General features: G+C 39.8%; 1 protein-coding gene across 3 annotated transcripts in view; it reads right to left on the bottom strand.

The window, feature by feature from the left end:
• dennd1b (DENN/MADD domain containing 1B) overlaps positions 1-21647 on the bottom strand; it is a 182011-nt gene that overhangs the window by 62866 nt on the left and 97498 nt on the right. For all 3 annotated transcript variants that reach the window (XM_058072328.2, XM_058072329.2, XM_058072330.2), the window contains 3 exons: positions 12658-12758; positions 7833-7878; positions 4960-5061 (listed from right to left, as the gene is read on the bottom strand). In XM_058072328.2, the coding sequence (XP_057928311.2) occupies positions 4960-5061; positions 7833-7878; positions 12658-12758 (249 nt within the window). The remainder of the gene's footprint in view (positions 1-4959; positions 5062-7832; positions 7879-12657; positions 12759-21647) is intronic.

Raw genomic sequence — 21647 nt, 5'->3', positions numbered from 1 at the left:
AACAGAAGGCCTTCAAGAAGCATGACAGTAGTAGAGTTACCCAGGGTTAAAACAGCAACGAAAAAAGCACAAATGTTATCAAAAATTCATTTTATCATCACTACATCTCAATAAAGTAACAATTTAAACCATTGAGAAATCTTTGCATGTCCACAGGGGGAAAAATGCTGGAGCCTATCCCAGCTGTCTTCGGGCAAAAAGCGGGCTACACCCTAGAATGGTGGCCAACCAATCACAGGGCACATATAGACAAACAACCATTCACACTCACATTCATACCTATGGACAATTTGGAGTCGCTAATTAACCTAGCATGTTTTTGGAATGTGGGAGGAAACCGGAGTAAACACACGCATGCACGGGGAGAACATGCAAACTCCACACAGAGATGGCCGAGGGTGGAATTGAACTCGGGTCTCCTAGCTGTGAGGCATGCGTGCTAACCACTTGTACACCGTGCAGCCCAGAGAATATATATATATATATTTTAAAAACATTCTTAGGCCTTCTTGTCTTCCAGATTTGCGTTTACGATATCCACCCTGCGGCACTGGTCTCCCGGACAGGAAGCCTCTTTCCAATATTATGGCCCCTGTTTATGGAATAGTTTGCCAGAGAACTTCAAGGCTGCAGAGAATCTTCAGGTTTTTATGGGCGGGCTCACGACTCACCTCTTTGATGTGTTTTGTTTACGTAATATTTATTATATATTTCCTGAGAGCTTATTTTTGCTATTATTATTACTTGCTTTATTCTCTTATTGTATGTATATTCGAATTATATCCTGTTTATTTTTAAATCTCAAAGACATTTTTATGTGTTTTATTATTTTAATCTTTAGGAATTTTATTACTTTTGTCTTCCGGTGTTCCTCAGTGGAAGGTGTCTGCATCATGGTTATATCACCACGGCTATGGGGGTCCCATGTGTCAGGGTCCCAGCGGCGGCAGTCTGGTGGCTCCTATTTTCTCACCTGGCTCCCCTGTGCTCAACTTTAAAATTAATCTGTGTGTGTGTGTGTGTGAGAGAAAGACTATTGTTTTACTTACACTTTTTTAATGTAATGTAATTTAATGTAATGGTTTATTTCATTTGAACATGCATCAGATTACAATTGAATGCATCCCATAATCAGTTCACAGTTCCACATGTCCAAAAGGAGTAGGAAGAAGCAAAGTTTATTAAATCCTACCCTCCATCTGGTACTTTTAGAATCAGTAACTGTTCCATTTGTTCACTTCCTGCTTTCCTAATATAATTTAAGTTTTTATTTTTACAAATATATTTTATATTTTTACAAATTTCATTTCCTGGTAGCTGCAGAGCATGTATTTCAATGTTTTTTTCAGCTTAAAACTGCACCAAACATGACCTCTTCTATTGTGGAGTGGCATCATCACCTACATAACCTACATATTTATATGCTACATACTTTTTTTTTTTAGTTTGAAAGGCTTAACGATGGACTTTCAAAGCCGTCGTATGCGACCGTGAACGATTTACAGTTTTCACATTTGCAACTGAACGTGTGTGTGTGTGTGCACGCATAAAAATTTCCCTGCAATGCATAATCATCGCAACACCCCAATATGCCCTTTCACTTCCTGGTAGCTGCAGAGCATGTATTTCAATGTTTTTTCATCTTAAAACTGCACCACACATGAGCTCTTCTATTGTGGAGTGGCATCATCACCTACATAACCTACATATTTATATCCTACATACTTTTTTTTTTGTTTGAAAGGCTTAAAGATGGACTTTCAAAGCCGTCGTATGCGACCGTGAGCTATTTACAGTTTTCACATTTGCAACTGAACTACATGTGTGTGTGCACACGTAAAAATTTCCCTTCAATGCATAATCATCGCAACACCCCAATATGCCTTTTCACTTCCTGGTAGCTGCAGAGCATGTTTTTCAATGTTTTTTCAGCTTAAAACTGCACCAAACATGACCTCTTCTATTGTGGAGTGGCATCATCACCTACATAACCTACATATTTATATCCTACATACTTTTTTTTTTAGTTTGAAAGGCTTAAAGATGGACTTTCAAAGCCGTCGTATGCGACCGTGAACTATATACAGTTTTCACATTTGCAACTGAACAACGTGTGTGTGTGTGTGTGTGTGTGCACGAATAAAAATGTCCCTGCAATGCCTAATCATCGCAACACCCCAATATGCCTTTTTACTTCCTGGTAGCTGCAGAGCATGTATTTCAATGTTTTTTCATCTTAAAACTGCACCACACATGAGCTTTTCTATTGTGGAGTGGCATCATCACCTACATAACCTACATATTTATATCCTACATACTTTTTTTTTTGTTTGAAAGGCTTAAAGATGGACTTTCAAAGCCATCGTATGCCACCGTGAACTATTTACAGTTTTCACATTTGCAACTAAACAACGTGTGTGTGTGTGTGTGCACACGTAAAAATTTCCCTGCAATGCATAATCATCGCAACACCCCAATATGCCTTTTCACTTCCTGGTAGCTGCAGAGCATGTATTTCAATGTTTTTTCAGCTTAAAACTGCACCAAACATGACCTCTTCTATTGTGGAGTTGCATCATCACCTACATACTTTTTTTTTTTTAGTTTGAAAGACTTAAAGATGGACTTTCAAAGCCATCGTATGCGACACAAAATTGAAGAGCAAGAAGGAATCGACCTGACAAACATGTACAAGCTCTCTCTCTCTGTTCCAAAAAACTACCATAAAAGTTCGGGACTGTTCCTAAGGGGGTGCTTGCAAAAACTTGCAAAAAAAAAAACATTTTTTTTTTTTAAATAGGAATGCAAAATGTGTGTGTGACACAGACAAAAGCAAGGTGTCCCACATGAAATTGCATTCCATCCTATTAAGTAAGCAGGTATTCACTGGTAGTAAATTGCTAAGTCCTCAAAAAGGTGGGCGTTCTGACGGAGTTCTGTGGTGTGTCATCAGCCGGGTAGTCTATTGAATTATATACAGACGCTCTGGCCATAGAGTCTATAGTGTTAGCGGTGTGGATAATAGCGTGTCTGCAAGCTCAGTGGGGGCTCCCGCGCCTCGCAGTGGAGCTTTAATACACGCGGTCTGAAAACAGCTAAACAAACAATCCTGCATCAACAGAGACAAGGGAAGACAAGCTTGTGTATTGTGTGTGTGTGTGTGTGTGTGTGGGTGTATACATGTGTGTGTGTGTGCATGACTGTGTGTGAGTATGTGTAAATGTGTGAGTGACCCTGACGCCGGTCACTGTTACAGGAAGCATCTCTGCAGCATCATTGCTCCATTAATTAAAGAGACAACGCGCTGGCAGGTGGCTTCACTGCCCACACCGGTAATTGGCCCCCTTCTTCCTACTCTCCCCCCCCCCTTCGAAAATCAGCCGTCACTGCCTTTTCTTCCCCCCTTGCCTCCTCCTCCTCCCTTTCCTCCTATCCCTTGCTCTTAGAAACGTGCCAGTGGGCAGGCAACAAGACACGACTTGGTGAAATAATGATAAGAATGGATGGAGATGAAGGGAGGAGAGTTGCACGTTTTCTCCCAAGTCTCTGATGGTCAGGGAATGATGTTCGCCTTCAAGCATTGTGCAGCGCAACGGGAGTTTACTTAAGACAGCTGCAAACCGAGGGGCCAGTACTGCAGTCATTAATGATGCGGGGAGAGGGACAGAACTATATAGGATGATGAGGTTGGCTCTATGAATAAGTCAGTATATGAGACGGTGGAAGACTGAGGTTTTACTTTACCTCATTGTTGTTAGGAGAGCAGAAAGGAATACAGAAAGTCAGTAAAAGGTAGGCATGTGTGTTTGTGTGTGTGGAATTGAACTCAGGTCTCCTAGCTGTAAGTTGTGCGCGCTAACCACTTCACGCCATGCAGCCTATATATGGATATTTTTATGCTCATTTGTATTGAGCTGTGGACTCCTATAGAGCAGCTACACCAGCACATAAAGTTTTCTAGATCTTCCAGAATCTGCACCTATTCCAGCTGTATTTTCTTGCATTTCCAAGAATTTATTCCACCCACGGCCCGCCTCCGGGCACGCCCACTCAGCTTGTACAACCAACAGCTGGGCATGCCCATATAAGGAAGTCACCGGCTGGATTGTTCATGTAAGAAAAAACTTTGGGTTGAACTCGGGTTTGCGTGCTAACCGCTTGTTCGCCGTGCATTCATTCATTCATTTTCAGGGTCGCGGGGGGGGGGTTTGGAGCCTATCCCAGCTGTCTTCGGGCGAGAGGCGGGGTACACCCTGGAATGGTGGCCAGCCAATCACAGGGCACATATAGACAAACAACCATTCACACTCACATTCATACCTATGGACAATTTGGAGTCGCTAATTAACCTAGCATGTTTTTGGAATGTGGGAGGAAACCGGAGTACCCGGAGAAAACTCACGCATGCGCGGGAAGAACATGCAAACTCCACAAAGAGACGGCCGAGGGTGGAATTGAACTCGGGTCTCCTAGCTGTGTGGCCTGCGCGCTAACCACTCGACCGCCGTGCAGCCTATATGGATATTATTAAATGTTTAAAGGGGACCCGTTATGCTCATTTGTATTGAGCTGTGGACTCCTATAGAGGAGCTACACCAGCACAGAAAGTTTTCTAGATCTTCCAGAATCTGCACCTATTCCAGCTGTATTTTCTTGCATTTCCAAGAATTTATATAGCGTGTATAACTAACAGCTGGGCATGCCCATATAAGGAAGTCACCGGCTGGATGGTTGATGTTAGAAAAAACTTTGGGTCCCTAAAAAAATCAAATTAATTTAATTTCTATTTCTATTCTGAGGAAGTATTATGTTTAGTGAAATAATGTTTTTTTTCCCCCCAAATTATAAATCACTACTATATAAATTAATCACACACAATTAGTCAATCACACAAAATATCTAACACAAAAACACGACTGTCACTTTGTGTGTGTGTGTGTGTGTGTGTGTGTGTCTCACCACGTCACTGGGAAGGTTGTGCAGATCGTCAAAGGGACTCTCCAGTGTGTTGGTGTCCACATTCAGGATGACCACATCCTCCAGAGATCGACTGCGTACTCTCTACAATAAGAAAAGTTCCAGTATCACCAGACTGTTTTCCACTTGAATTTAGTGTGCAACCTTTTTTTTCCATTGCCGTTTACGAACTGGACTTAGCGGATTCTGCTAAAGTGTACAGTGAAGAGTAAATGTTGGTAGTTTTTAAGGCAAATGCTCATGTAGGGGAACATAGCATACAAATGAAATGTCCCGTAATTGACTCATATCGTCATTATAGGTTATACTGGCTGATACTGGCACGTGGGGGCATGATACTGGGCCTGATACCAGACAGACCATTTGATGATCTTATTATTTCATTTCATTTTCTACCGCTTTTCCTCATGAGGGTGACGGGGGCTGCTGGAGCCTATCCCAGCTATCTTCAGGCGAGAGGCGGGGTACACCCTGGACTGGTGGCCAGCCAATCACAGGGCACATATAGACAAACAACCATTCACACTCACATTCATACCTATGGACAATTTGGAGTCGCCAATTAACCTAGCATGTTTTTGGAATGTGGGAGGAAACCGGAGTACCCGGAGAAAACCCACGCATGCACTGGGGAGAACATGCAAACTCCACACAGAGATGGCCGAGGGTGGAATTGAACCCTGGGGCCTTTATTAATTCATTCATTCATTTTCTACCACTTTTTCCTCACAAGGGTCGGGGGGGTGCTGGAGCCCATCCCAGCTGTACACTTTTCACGCAATTGCTGTTTCACAGGTTTTAAAGGTGGCTATAGGGGTGTTAGTTCAAGTCCAGAGGGCTCTAATAATGTTAGAAACTGTATTTAGAAGGTTCATTCATTCATTCATTTTATACCGCTTTTTCCTTAGGAGGGTCGCGGGGGGTGCTGGAGCCTATCCCAGCTGTCTTTTGGGCGAGAGGCGGGGTACACCCTGGACTGGTGGCCAGCCAATCACAGGGCACATATAGACAAACAACCATTCACACTCACATTCATACCTATGGACAATTTGGAGTCGCTAATTAACCTAGCATGTTTTTGGAATGTGGGAGGAAACCGGAATACCCGGAGAAAACCCACACATGCACGGGGAGAACATGCAAACTCCACACAGAGATGGCCGAGGGTGGAATTGAACCCTGGGGCCTTTATTCATTCATTCATTCATTCATTCATTCATTCATTTTCTACCACTTTTTCCTCACAAGGGTCGCGGGGGTGCTGGAGCCTATCCCAGCTGTACACTTTTCACGCAATTGCTGTTTCACAGGTTTTAAAGGTGGCTATAGGGGTGTTAGTTCAAGTCCAGAGGGCTCTAATAATGTTAGAAACTGTATTTAGAAGGTTCATTCATTCATTCATTTTATACCGCTTTTTCCTTAGGAGGATCACGGGGGGTGCTGGAGCCTATCCCAGCTGTCTTTTGGGCGAGAGGCGGGGTACAACCTGGACTGGTCGCCAGCCAATCACAGGGCACATATAGACAAACAACCATTCACACTCACAATCATACCTCCACACAGAGATGGCCGAGAGTGGAATCGAACGTGGGTTTCCTAGGTGTGTGGCATGCGCGCCAACCACTTGAACACCGTGCAGGCTTGGCTATTTCAATAAAATTCAAATTAAAAACGTCCAGGTAATTTTTTTTCTGTATTGAAAACATATCAAACTGAATTTTGTGTATGGTTGCCCCGCCAATGTTAAGATTACAAACATATTCATTGACCTGAATTTAAGTTAGTGTTAGATACAGCTTTCATTCTGCCGAAGCTACTTATATAAGGTAGAGAAAACGGCAGCTAAATTGAAATACTGCAGTATTAACAATGAAAAATTACATGTAGTTGCTATCAGAACGACTGCAACACACACACACACACACACACATATTGAGCGCATAAAGGACGGCAGTGAGATAGAATATTTGAATTGTTCATTCTCCTCAGCAGCACCAGAACCTCATGCATCAACAACAACTCAGTGATGCTGCTGCGACACTGCATGCATCCTGATGGCGACAAACGCAACAATTATTTCAGTGTGATGCACGATACGGGGCAGGTGTGTGTGCTTGCATGTGTGTGAGTTTGGTGGGGTGGGGGGGGGGGAAGCATAGTGTGTGAATTTCTAGTTTGTCACTTTGGTGACAGCCTGTGCAACGGAGGCTCACATGTTGATCTGGACTAATTATGGAGTGGCAAGAAAGGGGGGGTCTGTCACAGATGCAGAGTGTGATAAATACTGCCACCGCCACAACTGTCAGACACATATCACACACACACGTACACACATACACACACACACACATATTAACACAAGTGCAGCCGTGCACATGCTTACAACATGCGCTCACAGACAACAGCCATGGTGACGGCTTGCCCCACCAAACACAAAGCTTTTCCACAATGGAGGGGAAAATCTCTTTGTTTGCAGGTGCCTTTCCCTTCTCTTTTGTACTTTCGGGGGGGGAAAAAAAAAACAAAAAAACAGAACCGGCACAAGACACACAAAGGGACAACATTCTGTCCAGATTTTCTTTTCAATTAGTGCGCTACGTAAACTTTATTTTCTTTTGTACCAGAACGAGCACAGCGTTAAAGAATGAGGAAGACAACCATCATATATACGTACCAATGTAATCTCATTCTTACTTCATTTACATATTTTTTTTTAAAGCAAATCCACTTACATGAAACCAGCTCATTACATACAGTACTGTATATTTGGTGCTGTACATAGTGCACAATTCTGCATACACATAATGATGCATAAATATCTGCGTGCACCGTTTTTGAAAGATTAACAAACATACCTCCAGCAGACTAAGATGAACTCCCACAAAGTATGGCATGGGGGCACTGCAGATGGAAAAGGGAAAACAAATATGTGAGGACTTGACATCGGTGGTATTCAAGTAACTTTTTGCACATTCAGCTACAACTTTAAATACTTTTTTTTTAAAACAGTGCATTTATGAAAGGAATCAGTGTAAGCTATCTAAAGCGTAGATATGCTTGGATTTTGCATGAGTCGGTTTTTGTCAAAAAAAGCATTGCTGAAAACATGTCAAACAACATAGACAAACAACCATTCACACTCATATTCATACCTATGGACAATTTGGAGTCGCCAATTAACCTAGCATGTTTTTGGAAAGTGGGAGGAAACCGGAGTACCCGGAGAAAACCCACGCATGCACGGGAACAACATGAAAACTCCACATAGAGATGCCCATGCGGGGAATCGAACCCGGGTGTCCTAGTTGTGTGGCCTGCTAAAAAATAAATGTTTTATGCAATTTGCTTCAATTCCTGCATGTAAAACTATAATCATTCTCTATCTAATGTACAGTAAAGTCTCGTTATATCGATATCGGTTATAACGAATTACTGCTTATTACGATACTATTTTCATTTCCCGGCAAATTTCTAGTTTTTTATGATATAATTAGTTCCGTTTAGTACGATACCCGGTTATTATGATAATCCGGTTACTACGATGCCCTTTTCATCTCCCGCCAGCCAATTTGGTCTGCTTATATCGATACAAAAGCAGCTTAAATCAATCTTTGCTTAAGGATTTCAATACCAAAAAAGAACACGGCGAACGGCTGCTTCCAGTCAACTTTATTTTTCACACTTCCACCACCCGCCCCACATAGCTGGCCAAACACATGCCTGCAACAGAAGGACCAACAAACGCCAGCATGTACATATGAAAAACAGTGATTATTGCAAGCGATAAAAAGATATCTGAATACAACACAATTAAATACATGTATTTGTACGCTTGTGTCTTCGTTGGAATAGGTGTGTATGCTATGTCAGTTGGTTCTTCTCTTGCAGGCATGTGTTTGGCCAGCTATGTGGGGCGGGTTGAGCATGACCTGTGAACCAAGAAGTGCGGGAATCGGTGTGTGTGCTGCGCTCTGGTGGTGGAAGTGTGAAAAATAAAGTTGACTGGAAGCAGCCGTTCGCCGTGTTCTTTTTTGGTATTGAAATCCTTAAGCAAAGATTGATTTAAGCTGCTCGACATTGTTCTATACTAAGAACAATCTATACTATAGAACAATCTATACTATAGAACAATCTATACTATAGAACAATGTCGAGTGCATTATTGCCCACTTTTAATGCAGTTCGGCGCAGGATCGGATATATGGATAGTCCGGTTATATCGATATTTTTTCCGACTCCCGACAATATCGATATAACGAGACTTTACTGTATACTTTGTGGTCATATTTTTAGTTGTCTGCACAAATTATTTGTATTTACATTATTTCTTATGGGAAAAATGTATTCAGTTATCATACGTTTTGGCTGAAATTAATGAAGAAAAGCGAGGTTGCACCGTATCGCAACTTGGGAAAGCATGTATGACTGAGTTTATTTCTAAAACGGAACTCCGCCGACTTCAAAGACTGTAAGAATTCATAATAATACAGCAGATATTTTACAATTCATAATTTATCATGCGCTGGAAATTCAGTGATGTCTGTTTTAATTCACAGATCAACAGCGTTGGCTTCATTATTCCACCTCCGTTGCTTTGTTTCATTTGAAAGACTTGATAAAATATACATCCAATATGTTTCTTGTCATCGACCAGTAAAGTTATAGAAGAAAAGAAAAAAATACAATTGTTGAACAATGTTAATAGACCCTGCGTTTATACTTTTAAAAGAACATGTTGAATAACTGAGTAATAACAACGAGCCGTCGGCTCCTAATCACCCGAACACAACACAACACAAGACAGGCCAGTAGCTCTGTGTAATGTGACTAATGGACTATCCCGTGCATCAACAAATATGCACACCAGCATATCCAGAAACACAGACACATGCCGTCATCATATAACAAAATATGATTTCTGTAATCAGTGCTTGAATGACAAGCCTATGATTGAATCAACTGCTGCTGAGCCTTCACAGAGTGTTGAAAATCACATTTTACAGGCGGTGATGAAGAGCTTCCAAAAGCAGATGTGTCCCTCACGTTGAGGTTGTGAGCACTAGGAGGTATCGCAGCTGATTGGAGAAGAAGGCGGATGAAATGTGTGCGTTTGGATTTGGCCAATGCAGATGTAAGGACGAGCTGTTAGATGTTCTCGTTCTTCTGTTGTGCCTCAGTGTTTTCCAAACATTCTTTTTTTTTTGGTCCTGCGCTGGTCAGATAACTCGGAATGCTCCATAATTATCATATAATTATCCCCTTGAGCTCCATCGCCAACATCGCTACGAGGCCCAGGGCCCGGGGCTTGTTCCTATGGAAGCGGCGTTTGAGAAATGCAAATGATGGCGCTGGATGTCCAGCCCTTTACCATTGTTGAATATTATTATTATTATTATTATTATTATTATTATTATTATTATTATTATTATTATTATTATTATTATTATTATTGTTATTATTGTTATTTTGCCCATCATTCACAATCCTTCATTAACAATGTATGTGTTTTTTTTCTGGCTTAAAACTGCACCAAACATGCTCTCTTCTATTGTGGAGTTGCATCATCACCTCTTTGTGCGTCTCGTGAAAAAAAAAAAACAAAAAAAAAAACTATTGATATGCATTTGGGAGCAAATGAATTAATCACTGTTTTCAAATTAATTAATCACAATTAATCATGTCACAATATATCTGAAATATGCCCATTTTTACTGCATTTTATTAAAAGAAAGATAAATGACAGCGGAGGATTATATATATTTGTATATATTAACAGTGCCATATTAACTTGAAATTTTAATCAAGATTAATTAAGATATGGCCCACGACTACTTACCTAACACTCGTTTGTTTAATCGCAGCACTCCACCATTTTCATATCCAGACTCAAAAATCATCTGATCAAATTTTCATACTCCCTCTGACTTGTTTATGTTGTTTTATCCTTTGTTGTTTTATCCTTTGTTGTTTTATCTGTATCATGTGCAGTGTCCTTGGGATTTTACAAAGGTGCCCACCAATTAAATGTATTATTAGAATATTTGAATCACACTTTGAGCAAACAGTTATGAGCAAAGAGGAGTTGCGTTCAAAGACACCAAGTTGAAATCAAATGTTTTGAGTGAATTTTCAGCGATTTCCGAGCATACTTGCAATGCAGCAAACGGTTACCCAGTGGCCGCTAAGAATATCCACTTATTGTTTTTCTGTTCATTTAGACCACACATACACGCATAATAAAGACGTTGCGATGTTCCGAGTGTTCTTGAATGCATCTCGCCATAGAGACATGGCTTGCCATCATGTGTATGTGTTAATTATGCTAAAAAAAAAAGTTAACACAATTAATTAAATAAATTACACCGGTCTACAAGCAAAATGCTTCCGGAACCAACTAAGTGAGATTGTTCTTGTTTAGGTCACAAATAAAGAAAAAGTAAGTAAAAAGTGCAGATTGGCTGTAGTTTCCCAGAAACAATATTGGGTCAAAAGAGCAAAATAAGGCAAAAAGGGTAGTTTATCAGAACATTCAGTGTGTCTACAAGCAAGCGGTTCTATCTGATAGCCTGTCTGCACATTGCAATATTCATTCATTCATTCATTTTCTACCGCTTTTCCTCATGAGGGTCGCAGGGGGTGCTGGAGCCTATCCCAGCTGTCTTTGGGCGAGAGGCGGGGTACACCCTGGACTGGTGGCCAGCCAATCACAGGGCACATATAGACAAACAACCATTCACACTCACATTCATACCTATGGACAATTTGGAGTCGCTAATTAACCTAGCATGTTTTTGGAATGTGGGAGGAAACCGGAGTACCCGGAGAAAACCCACACATGCACGGGGAGAACATGCAAACTCCACACAGAGATGGCGAGGGTGGGGAAAGACAAAATAAGAAGCCAAAAAGTTACCACTTCCACACAAAATAGGAGGAGAATCATTCATTCATTTATCCATTTTCTACCGCTTATCCTCACGAGGGTCGCGGGGGTGCTGGAGCCTATCCCAGCTGTCTTCGGACGAGAGGCGGGGTACACCCTGGACTGGTGGCCAGCCAATCACAGGGCACATATAGACAAACAACCATTCACACTCACATTCATACCTATGGACAATTTGGAGTCGCTAATTAACCTAGCAGAGGGTGGAATTGAACCACTTGACCGGCACTGCAATTTATTTGTGTCATTTTCAACAAATATGTCGAGTGGTTAGCGCGCAGACCTCACAGCTAGGAGACCAGGGTTCAATTCCACCCTCGGCCATCTCTGTGTGGAGTTTGCATGTTCTCCCCGTGCATGCGTGGGTTTTCTCCGGGTACTCCGGTTTCCTCCCACATTCCAAAAACATGCTAGGTTAATTAGCCACTCCAAATTGTCCATAGGTATGAATGTGAGTGTGAATGGTTGTTTGTCTATATGTGCCCTGTGATTGGCTGGCCACCAGTCCAGGGTGTACCCCGCCTCTTGCCCGAAGACAGCTGGGATAGGCTCCAGCACCCCCTGCGACCCTCGTGTGGAAAAGCGGTAGAAAATGAATGAATGAAATTGCCGTGCATAGATTTTATGTATGGATGGTGGATGCTGAGGATAATTTTACCGCCACGAGAACCGTAGCAAGGTGATCCGTACTGTATGTTATGTTCTGTGTGCTTGTGTGGAGGTGACACGAGACGTACCAGCAGTAGTCCAGAAGATGCGGGGGCAGCACAGGGATGAAGATATGCTGCCAGTACATTGGAAAGAGCAAAGCAGCTGCACCGTGGACACATGCAGTTAACTGGAAAGTGAGAGAGGACAACACGTAAATGAGTCGAAAGAGCACACAGTAACGGAAAGTATGACCAGTAAATACACCCTTTACCGTTGTACTTCATTTTTCGCCTTTTCCATTAGTTGCCACAAAAGAGGTAAGCACTTAATGTTTATTATTATAGTTGTTAGATTTGCTCTCTGCAAACAAGCACAACATTTAACCTTCCTCTTGTGTTAGGGTCGGCATTGACCCGTTTTAGATTTTAATGCATAAAAATAATCATAACATTTGTTTATTGCATCAAGGCTTTTTGACTTTGTCAGGAAACTCTATCAACAAAATAAAACAAAAAAAAATACTAAATTTTATTTTAAAACTTACCACTTCCACACGGATAGGGAGGATAACTATTAACAGTTATTTAACCTTTAACATGAACATTAATCAAACGTAATAATTTTTTCTGGGTACATGATACCATACAGCATCCGTATCAAATTTGCGCGGGCCGCACTAACATTAAACTTTCATATCAAGGCGGGGGCCCCCTGATTTCTTGCATCAAGGCTTTTTCACTTTGTCAGGAAACTCTATTTCAACAAAATAAAACCAAAAAAATAATTTTTACTACATTTTAAAACGGTCTGGTTGAAATTATGACCACTGTATCGTTAGGGTCGGTTTCGACCCGGTTATAATAATATGACTATTAAGCAATATTTTGAGCCAAAACTGAAATGATAAGTGTACAATTAGCCAACACAATGACAACCAGCTCCTTTTCTCATCATGTAAGCTTCAGGGGATTCTCATTTTTACTGGTTTTCCAAAATACCAACAGGTTCATTTCATTGAGGTTCATTTTACCATTTTTGGAAATTGAAATGGAGGGGTATAGTGACAAAAAAAAAAAGGCCACACCAGAAGTATTAAAACCAACATTTTAATGGATGAGGAAGCCTAAGAAGGTAACCAAGACATGAAAAGCAAATTTGATGGTAACTAATTTAATTTAATTTAATGTAATTTAATTTAATTTAATTTAATTTAATTTAATTTAATTTAATTTAATTTAATTTAATTTAATTTAATTTAATTTAATTTAATTTTATTTAATTTTATTTAATTTAATTTAATTTAATTTAATTTTATTTAATTTTATTTAATTTTATTTAATTTTACTTTATTCTATTTCATTTTATTTAAATATAGCTAATTTAATACATGGGTCAAAACCGACCCGTTAACATAAGAGATGATACCAGAAAACTAACACAAGAGGAAGGTCAAGCACATTTTCAATCAAAACTGAGCTAAACAAATATTTTGGGGTGATCCAGTTTTTGCATGACCCGATCAAGCGGTTGGCAGCAGCCTGTTTTGAGCCTTTGGAGCAAAATGATGGAAACCAAAAAAAGGAGATATAAAAAAGTACCACCAAAGCTGACATGAAGAAAGACCGACGTTTGCTAAAATTGCACATCCAGCTGACTCCTCGATTAAGATTTATTTTTAAAATGATAAATGTGTGATTTTTTTTTTGTCAGATGATGACTGTGTGTGTTGTTGACACTTTTAAACTAAGGCTGCTTAGAATTCTTAGTCTGTGAGAGTTACTTTTTTCCAGAAAAATAAATTATAAAAATGATAATAATCGGCATAAAAATCAGTCTGCACTGGTATCAGATTTTTTTTCCCCGATGATGAAAACCGATTAAAAAGAAATACATTATACAACATGTGTGTTGATTCCAACACGTTACACATATCGGTATCGGAAAATGATAATAATCGGCATAAAATTCAGTCGATATTGGTATCAGATTTTTTCCCCCCGATTATGAAAACTGATTTTTTTTTAATGCATTATACAACATGTGTGTTGATTCCATCACGTTACACATATCGGTATCGGAAAATGATAATAATCGGTATAAAAATCAGTCGATATTGGTATCAGATTTTTTTCCCCCTGATTCTGAAAAAAAAATGTTTTAAATGCATTATACAGCATGTGTGTTGATTCCACCACGTTACACATATCGGTATCGGAAAATGATAATAATCGGCATAAAAATCAGTCGATATTGGTATCAGATTTTTTTCCCCCCGATTCTGAAAAAGTTTTTTTTTTAATGCATTATACAACATGTGTGTTGATTCCACCACGTTACACATATCGGTATCGGAAAATGATAATAATCGGTATAAAAATCAGTCGATATTGGTATCAGATTTTTTCCCCCTGATTCTGAAAAAAAAATTTTTTAAATGCATTATACAGCATGTGTGTTGATACCACCACGTTACACATATCGGTATCAGAAAATGATAATAATCGGCATAAAAATCAGTCGATATTGGTATCAGATTTTTTTCCCCTGATTCTGAAAAAGTTTTTTTTATAAATGCATTATACAACATGTGTGTTGATTCCACCACGTTACACATATCGGTATCGGAAAATGATAATAATCGGCATAAAAATCAGTCGATATTGGTATCAGATTTTTTTCCCCCGATTCTGAAAAAGTTTTTTTTTTTTTAATGCATTATACAACATGTGTGTTGATTCCACCACGTTACACATATCGGTATCGGAAAATGATAATAATCGGCATAAAAATCAGTCGATATTGGTATCAGATTTTTTTCCCCCCGATTCTGAAAAAGTTTTTTTTTTAATGCATTATACAACATGTGTGTTGATTCCACCACGTTACACATATCGGTATCGGAAAATGATAATAATCGGTATAAAAATCAGTCGATATTGGTATCAGATTTTTTTCCCCCGATTCTGAAAAAGTTTTTTTTTTTAATGCATTATACAACATGTGTGTTGATTCCACCACGTTACACATATCGGTATCGGAAAATGATAATAATCGGCATAAAAATCAGTCGATATTGGTATCAGATTTTTTTCCCCCCTGATTATGAAAACTGATTTTTTTTAATGCATTATGCAACATGTGTGTTGATTCCACCACGTTACACATATCGGTATCGGAAATTTAGAGTTAACCATATCGACATATCGGTTTTCGGCCAAAAAGCCAATATCAGACATACCTAGTTATGAAAATAAAGTCATAAGTTTATTGTGTCAATGTCTTGGTTTTATTCTCACAATATTTCAGTATTATTCGCTTATATGAAGCAATGAAGTCTGTAAAATTAAATAATTAATAATTAAAAAAAAAATGTATCCAAAAATTGTTACAACTATAATGCTGAAAATGGTAATATTAATGATGGTTATAATAATCGTGGTAATAATAACAATAATAATGGTAATAATGATAAAGATTATAACAATAATGATAATAATGAAATTGATAATAACAATAATAATATTACAATGATAATAATAAAGGGAAAACAAGACTGAACATGATTATATAAGGGGTAGGCATTTATAAGCTTTTGCTTCAGCTTCAGCCTACTCCTTTTGGACTTGTGATCAGATAGTTGAAAATTATATTTTGATTGATGTAAGAAATGCACTGTAATGTTTCATATATTTTCCCAAATAAAATAAAATAAAAATAATAATAATATTTCACTTTTATTATTGTCATTAGGATTTCCCTATCAGAATTGTATGCCTTTAATTCTTGTCTTTCTTTTCATTGTAGCCCTTTAGGACACTGGATGTGCTCAGTATCACAAAAACAATAACAGCACAAAGCACATCTGCCGTTTGTCATAAAAATCAAAAATAAGCAAAAGCCGGGATAACAAAAAAAAAAAAAGGGAAAAAAATTGTCATAATTAACCTCTTTTTTTAACATATAATGAGGTGCAATCAAATGAAGATGACATTGCTTTTCAAAGGCCCACGACGCAGTCAAACAACCAACGCCGCACATAAAATTAAAATCACCGTCTCCCATTGTCTTAGAGCACCCCCCACCCCCCCCCAACACTTGACACAGCGTCTCATGAAAACCAAGTAATGACCTGCAGCACACACACATACATGCACACATGCACACATGCACACACGGCAGGGGGAACGAGGCGTTAGCTCATCCCCCAGATTAAAATAACATGATTAAATATGGAAAGAGAACAGAGGTCTGAGGGGGCTCCTGCGGGACTTCATTAGGGCAAATTGCCAAAGAATGAAACATGAGTTAGCCAAGAGAGACTGCGGGCTGGGCCAATACCACCGGGACCCCCGGAGCAGCAGCCGCTGTTATACTGCTACAGCTTCACAGTCAATGTGTGAAGCGAACACACACACACACACACACACACACACACATCTACCAGGAGGCCCTCTGCTCACTGACACACAAAGTGTCACAATTGACCGGCCAAAAGCCAAAACCACCGTTGCCAGATAAAGTGCACCCCCCACTCCTTCTTCCTCCTCCTTGTCCTCCGCTCCTTGCAATGCAACTTCACATCAAACCCGCATATCTGAGAAGCCGAGTGTGTGTGTAAATGTGCCTCCCTTCTTGCATGTTTGTTTTAACTGCATTCATTTTTCCTATCGACTGGGAAAAAAAAAAAAACATTTTATTTGTTATCTCCGTACAATCTCCCATCCAGCCCAGTCCCACAATAGTTAAAGACTTAATCAACATTTAATTGGTGTCTTGCTCCGTGTATCTGAATATGCAGATTTTCTTTCCGCCTGCCGTCTTCAGATGCAAAACACAAACAATGCCACGCAATGCTCCTGTCAGAATGAACAGTTTTGGCTTCTTTTGTTAATTCCGCGAGTAAAATCAATTGCATGAATATTAATGTGGGAAAGTGGAGGAGTTGCTATCAAAATCATCACTTTTTTTTTTTTTTTTTTTTTTTCCTCCAAAGTGATGATAAAGGGCTATTAATTTGTGATGACGAGAGGTCAGCAGTCTGACTGCGGGTACACACACACACACACATATACACATATATACACACACTCTAAGTGGAGATCCAACAGGAGACTGTATTCCTCCTCTGGGAGTGCAAGACAAGCCCGAGCCATTCACCGGTACCAGGAGGTAATGGCACAGAACACCTCGCTAACCAACTCCAATTATCTCCAAGCAGGCCTCAAGGTGAGCCCCCCAACTGGCGTGATTTATTCGCAGGTTGAAAGGGAAAAAAAGAGGAGTCTCTCACTCTTCTTCTTCCTCCTCCTTCTCCTCCTCACACCCACTTGGATGGTTGGAGGGAGTTACCTGAGAATGGAGGAGGATGTTACTGACACTGAGATAATCATTTTGAATTATTTCATTTGTCTCCAAAGAGAATTTGCCATAAGTCACCTCAGTAGGAAGGTCGGGTGTAAAGGGCATGTTTGATTCTATAAATGGAACTTATTAAAAAAGAGATGTTTGCTATTTTTTTTCTTCCTGAAAACACATCTCATTCATCGCCATTCATTCATTCATTCATTCATTCACTTTCTACTGCTTATCCTCACAAGGGTCACCGGGGTGCTGGAACCTATCCCAGCAAATTGTTGTCTCCGGGTACACCCTGAACTGGTCGCCAACCAATCACAGGGCACATATAGACAAACAACCATTCACACTCACATTCATACCTATGGACAATTTGGAGTCGCTAATTAACCTAGCATGTTTTTGGAATGTGGGAGGAAACCGGAGTACCCGGAGAAAACCCACGCATGCACGGGGAGAACATGCAAACTCCACACAGAGATGGCCGAGGGTGGAATTGAACCCTGGTCTCACTAGCTGTGAGGTGTGCACACTAACCACTCGACTTCTGTGCAGCCCTGGTTCAGTATATTTTTCATCAAAATAGTAGTCATGCCAAAATGTTGTGTTGCTGCTGGATGTTCACAGTATCCGAGTGATACTGTTGTGGGGGTGCTGGAGCCTATCCCAGCTGTCTTTGGCTATCGCCAGCTAATCACAGGGCACATATAGACAAACAACCATTCACACTCACATTCATACCTATGGACAATTTGGAGTCGTTAATTAACCTAGCATGTTTTTGGAATGTGGGAGGAAACCGGAGAAAACCGGGGAGAACATGCAAATGCAGAGGGTGGAATTGAACCCTGGTCTCACTAGCTGTGAGGTCTGCACACTAACCACTCGACCGCTGTGCAGCCCTGGTTCAGTATATTTTTCATCAAAATAGTAGTCATGCCAAAATGTTGTGTTGCTGCTGGATGTTCACAGTATCCGAGTGATACTGTCATGGGGGTGCTGGAGCCTATCCCAGCTGTCTTCAAGCGAGAGGCGGGATACACCCTGGACTGGTCGCCAGCCAATCACAGGGCACATATAGACAAACAACCATTCACACTCACATTCATACCTATGGACAATTTGGAGTCGCTAATTAACCTAGCATGTTTTTGGAATGTGGGAGGAAACCGGAGAAAACCGGGGAGAACATGCAAATGCAGAGGGTGGAATTGAACCCTGGTCTCCCAACTGTGTGGCCTGCGTGTTAACCACTCGTCCACCGTCTTGCACCGTGTTAAACGTTTTGACGTTTTTTGCATAGTATTGTGCGTATGTGATATTTTTTCCAGCATGCCACAACAGCACTTAAAAGTCATTCTGTTGGCTGAAGTTTTGATGTTAAAGGTTTGATGCCGAGTGGGCGGAATTACAAGGCCCACCTCTGACGTATACATTTTATACTTTAAATGTGTTTTATGAGTGTGTGTGAGGCATATTTAGGGCATAAAACCTGGACAGCGGCGGAATATAATACAAGAATTATTGTAGAAAATGCTGATTGACAAAATAGACTGAACTTGTTTATATTGAACTACTTTAGCCACAAATTGGTCAATAAACTTGAAAAATGAGGACTTTTTTTTTCTTCATTCAGTGAGTTTTTTTTTTTTTTTGGGGGGGGGGGGCGCTTCACGTGACAGTGGGCCATAAGAGGCTAAGGCTGATAAAATATTTGCCAGGCTGATAAATAATAGATGAGTGGAGCCAAATGGCTTACACGCTCCACAAAAGACCTAGGTGCTTAATATTCCATTCAATGGAGAATCACAGATACAGTCCCCAAGAACAAATACAGGATTAGGTGCTGGGTCCGGTCCTCGGGGACCAGGGCTCAGCCCGGTAATGAGGGGCTGCCTCCCTCTCACACTGTGTGTGTGTGTGTGTGTGTGTGTGTGTGTGTGTGTGAGTGGGAGAGAAGCTAAGCGATTATCCAGCGACAGCCTGCTTCAAAAAGCAGTCAAGGTCTTTGGTTGTGCCCTGAGAGCTTTTTAGTGCACTGTAGCCAAGACAGAAAGAACACTGGTTCTTCCAGACCCATTCAACTGGACTATAGAACAGAAGACAGACACATGAGGAGTGAAAGTAGGAAAAATAAAAATACAACAAAGAAGTCATAAAAAGAAAAAAACTATTAGAAGATATAACCAATTAATAACCAACTAATAGTTATCCTCCCTATCCGTGTGGAAGTGGTAAGTTTTTGGCTTTTTTAAGTTTAAAGGAAATAACTTGAAGGCTACCGTTTAGGTCAGGGGTCTCAAACACGTGGCCCGCGGGCCAAATGTGGCCCGCAGGACACTAGTTTGAGGCCCCCGCCTTGATATGAAAGTTTAATGTTAGTGCGGCCCGCGCAAGTTTGATATGGATGCTGTATGGTATCATGTACCCAGAAAAAATTATTACGTTTGATTCATGTTCATGTTAAAGGTTAAATAACTGTTAATAGTTATCCTCCCTATCCGTGTGGAAGTGGTAAGTTTTTGGCTATTTAAGTTTAAAGGAAATAACTTGAAGGCTACCGTTTAGGTCGCTAGCTCTCTAGTTTGCGAGTTAGCATGTGTCTCAAGACCCTGCAGTTGCGCAATATGTTGTAAATAAAAAGAGTATAAATGTGACTATAGTCATGTTTTGTCATGTCTACAGGGCTCTAATAATGCTTTGTTCATTTTAATCTGAAAAAAATCATTTGTCTAGCCACCAACTATATGTGGTTTCTTAAGTTTTTATTATTTCCTGTTTTATTGTTATTATTATATTTATTTATTACTGATTGATTGATTTTTATTCTTGATTTGTTTATTTATTTTTCATCTTATTTTGTGTAGAAAAATAAAAAGTAAGACATTTGAGAACAGTGGAATGTTTTATCAGAGCTTCTATTGTAGAAAATCGGAACCAAAGCAAAGTTTTTTTTAATTATTTTGTTTTAATAAATGCATTTTTTTTTTTTTTTGGAAAACCTGATGTGGCCCAGTCTCACCCAGACCCGAGCTCCAGTGGCCCCCAAGTAAATTGAGTTTGAGACCCCTGTTTTAACTACAAAAATATTCTATTTCTAATATCGATATTATATAATGTCAATATGGTTGCATTTAATGAAATACAAACAATACAGTTGATGAAGTTCTTCACATTCTGGCACCATACCACAAAATCTGTGGCAAAAAAAAAAAAATAGTTCCAGATGGATAGACAGATGTTCTACATCACCGCAAAGATAAGCACATGAAACCAAACCAACCAACATAACCTTCCTGCCGGAGACAGCAAATGTAGAGTCAGTTTAATAACTCCTGCTGCTACCATCTCTCTAAATCAGGGGTCTCAAACTCAATTTACTTGGGGGCCACTGGAGCTCGGGTCTGGGTGAGACTGGGCCGCATCAGGTTTTCCAAAAAAAAAAAAAAAATGCATTTATTAAAAACTACAAGAATTTTCTACAAGAAAAGCTCTGATAAAACATTCCACTGTTCTCAAATATCTTACTTTTTATTTTTCTACACAAAATAAGATGAAAAATAAATAAACAAATCAAGAATAAAGAAAATAAATCACTCAGTAATAAATAAATATAATAATAATAATAAAAACTTAAGAAAGCACATATAGTTGGTGGGTAGACAAATGATTTTTTTCAGATTAAAATGAACAAAGCATTATTAGAGCCCTGTAGACATGA

The sequence above is a fragment of the Doryrhamphus excisus genome, linkage group LG4 (assembly GCF_037039965.1).
Source record: "Doryrhamphus excisus strain RoL-2023G ecotype Guam linkage group LG4, RoL_Dexc_Guam_v1.1, whole genome shotgun sequence".
Classification (NCBI taxonomy): Eukaryota; Metazoa; Chordata; class Actinopteri; order Syngnathiformes; family Syngnathidae; genus Doryrhamphus; species Doryrhamphus excisus.
Note: the sequence above shows the minus strand (reverse complement) of the source record. Positions and strands in the feature narration are given on the sequence as shown.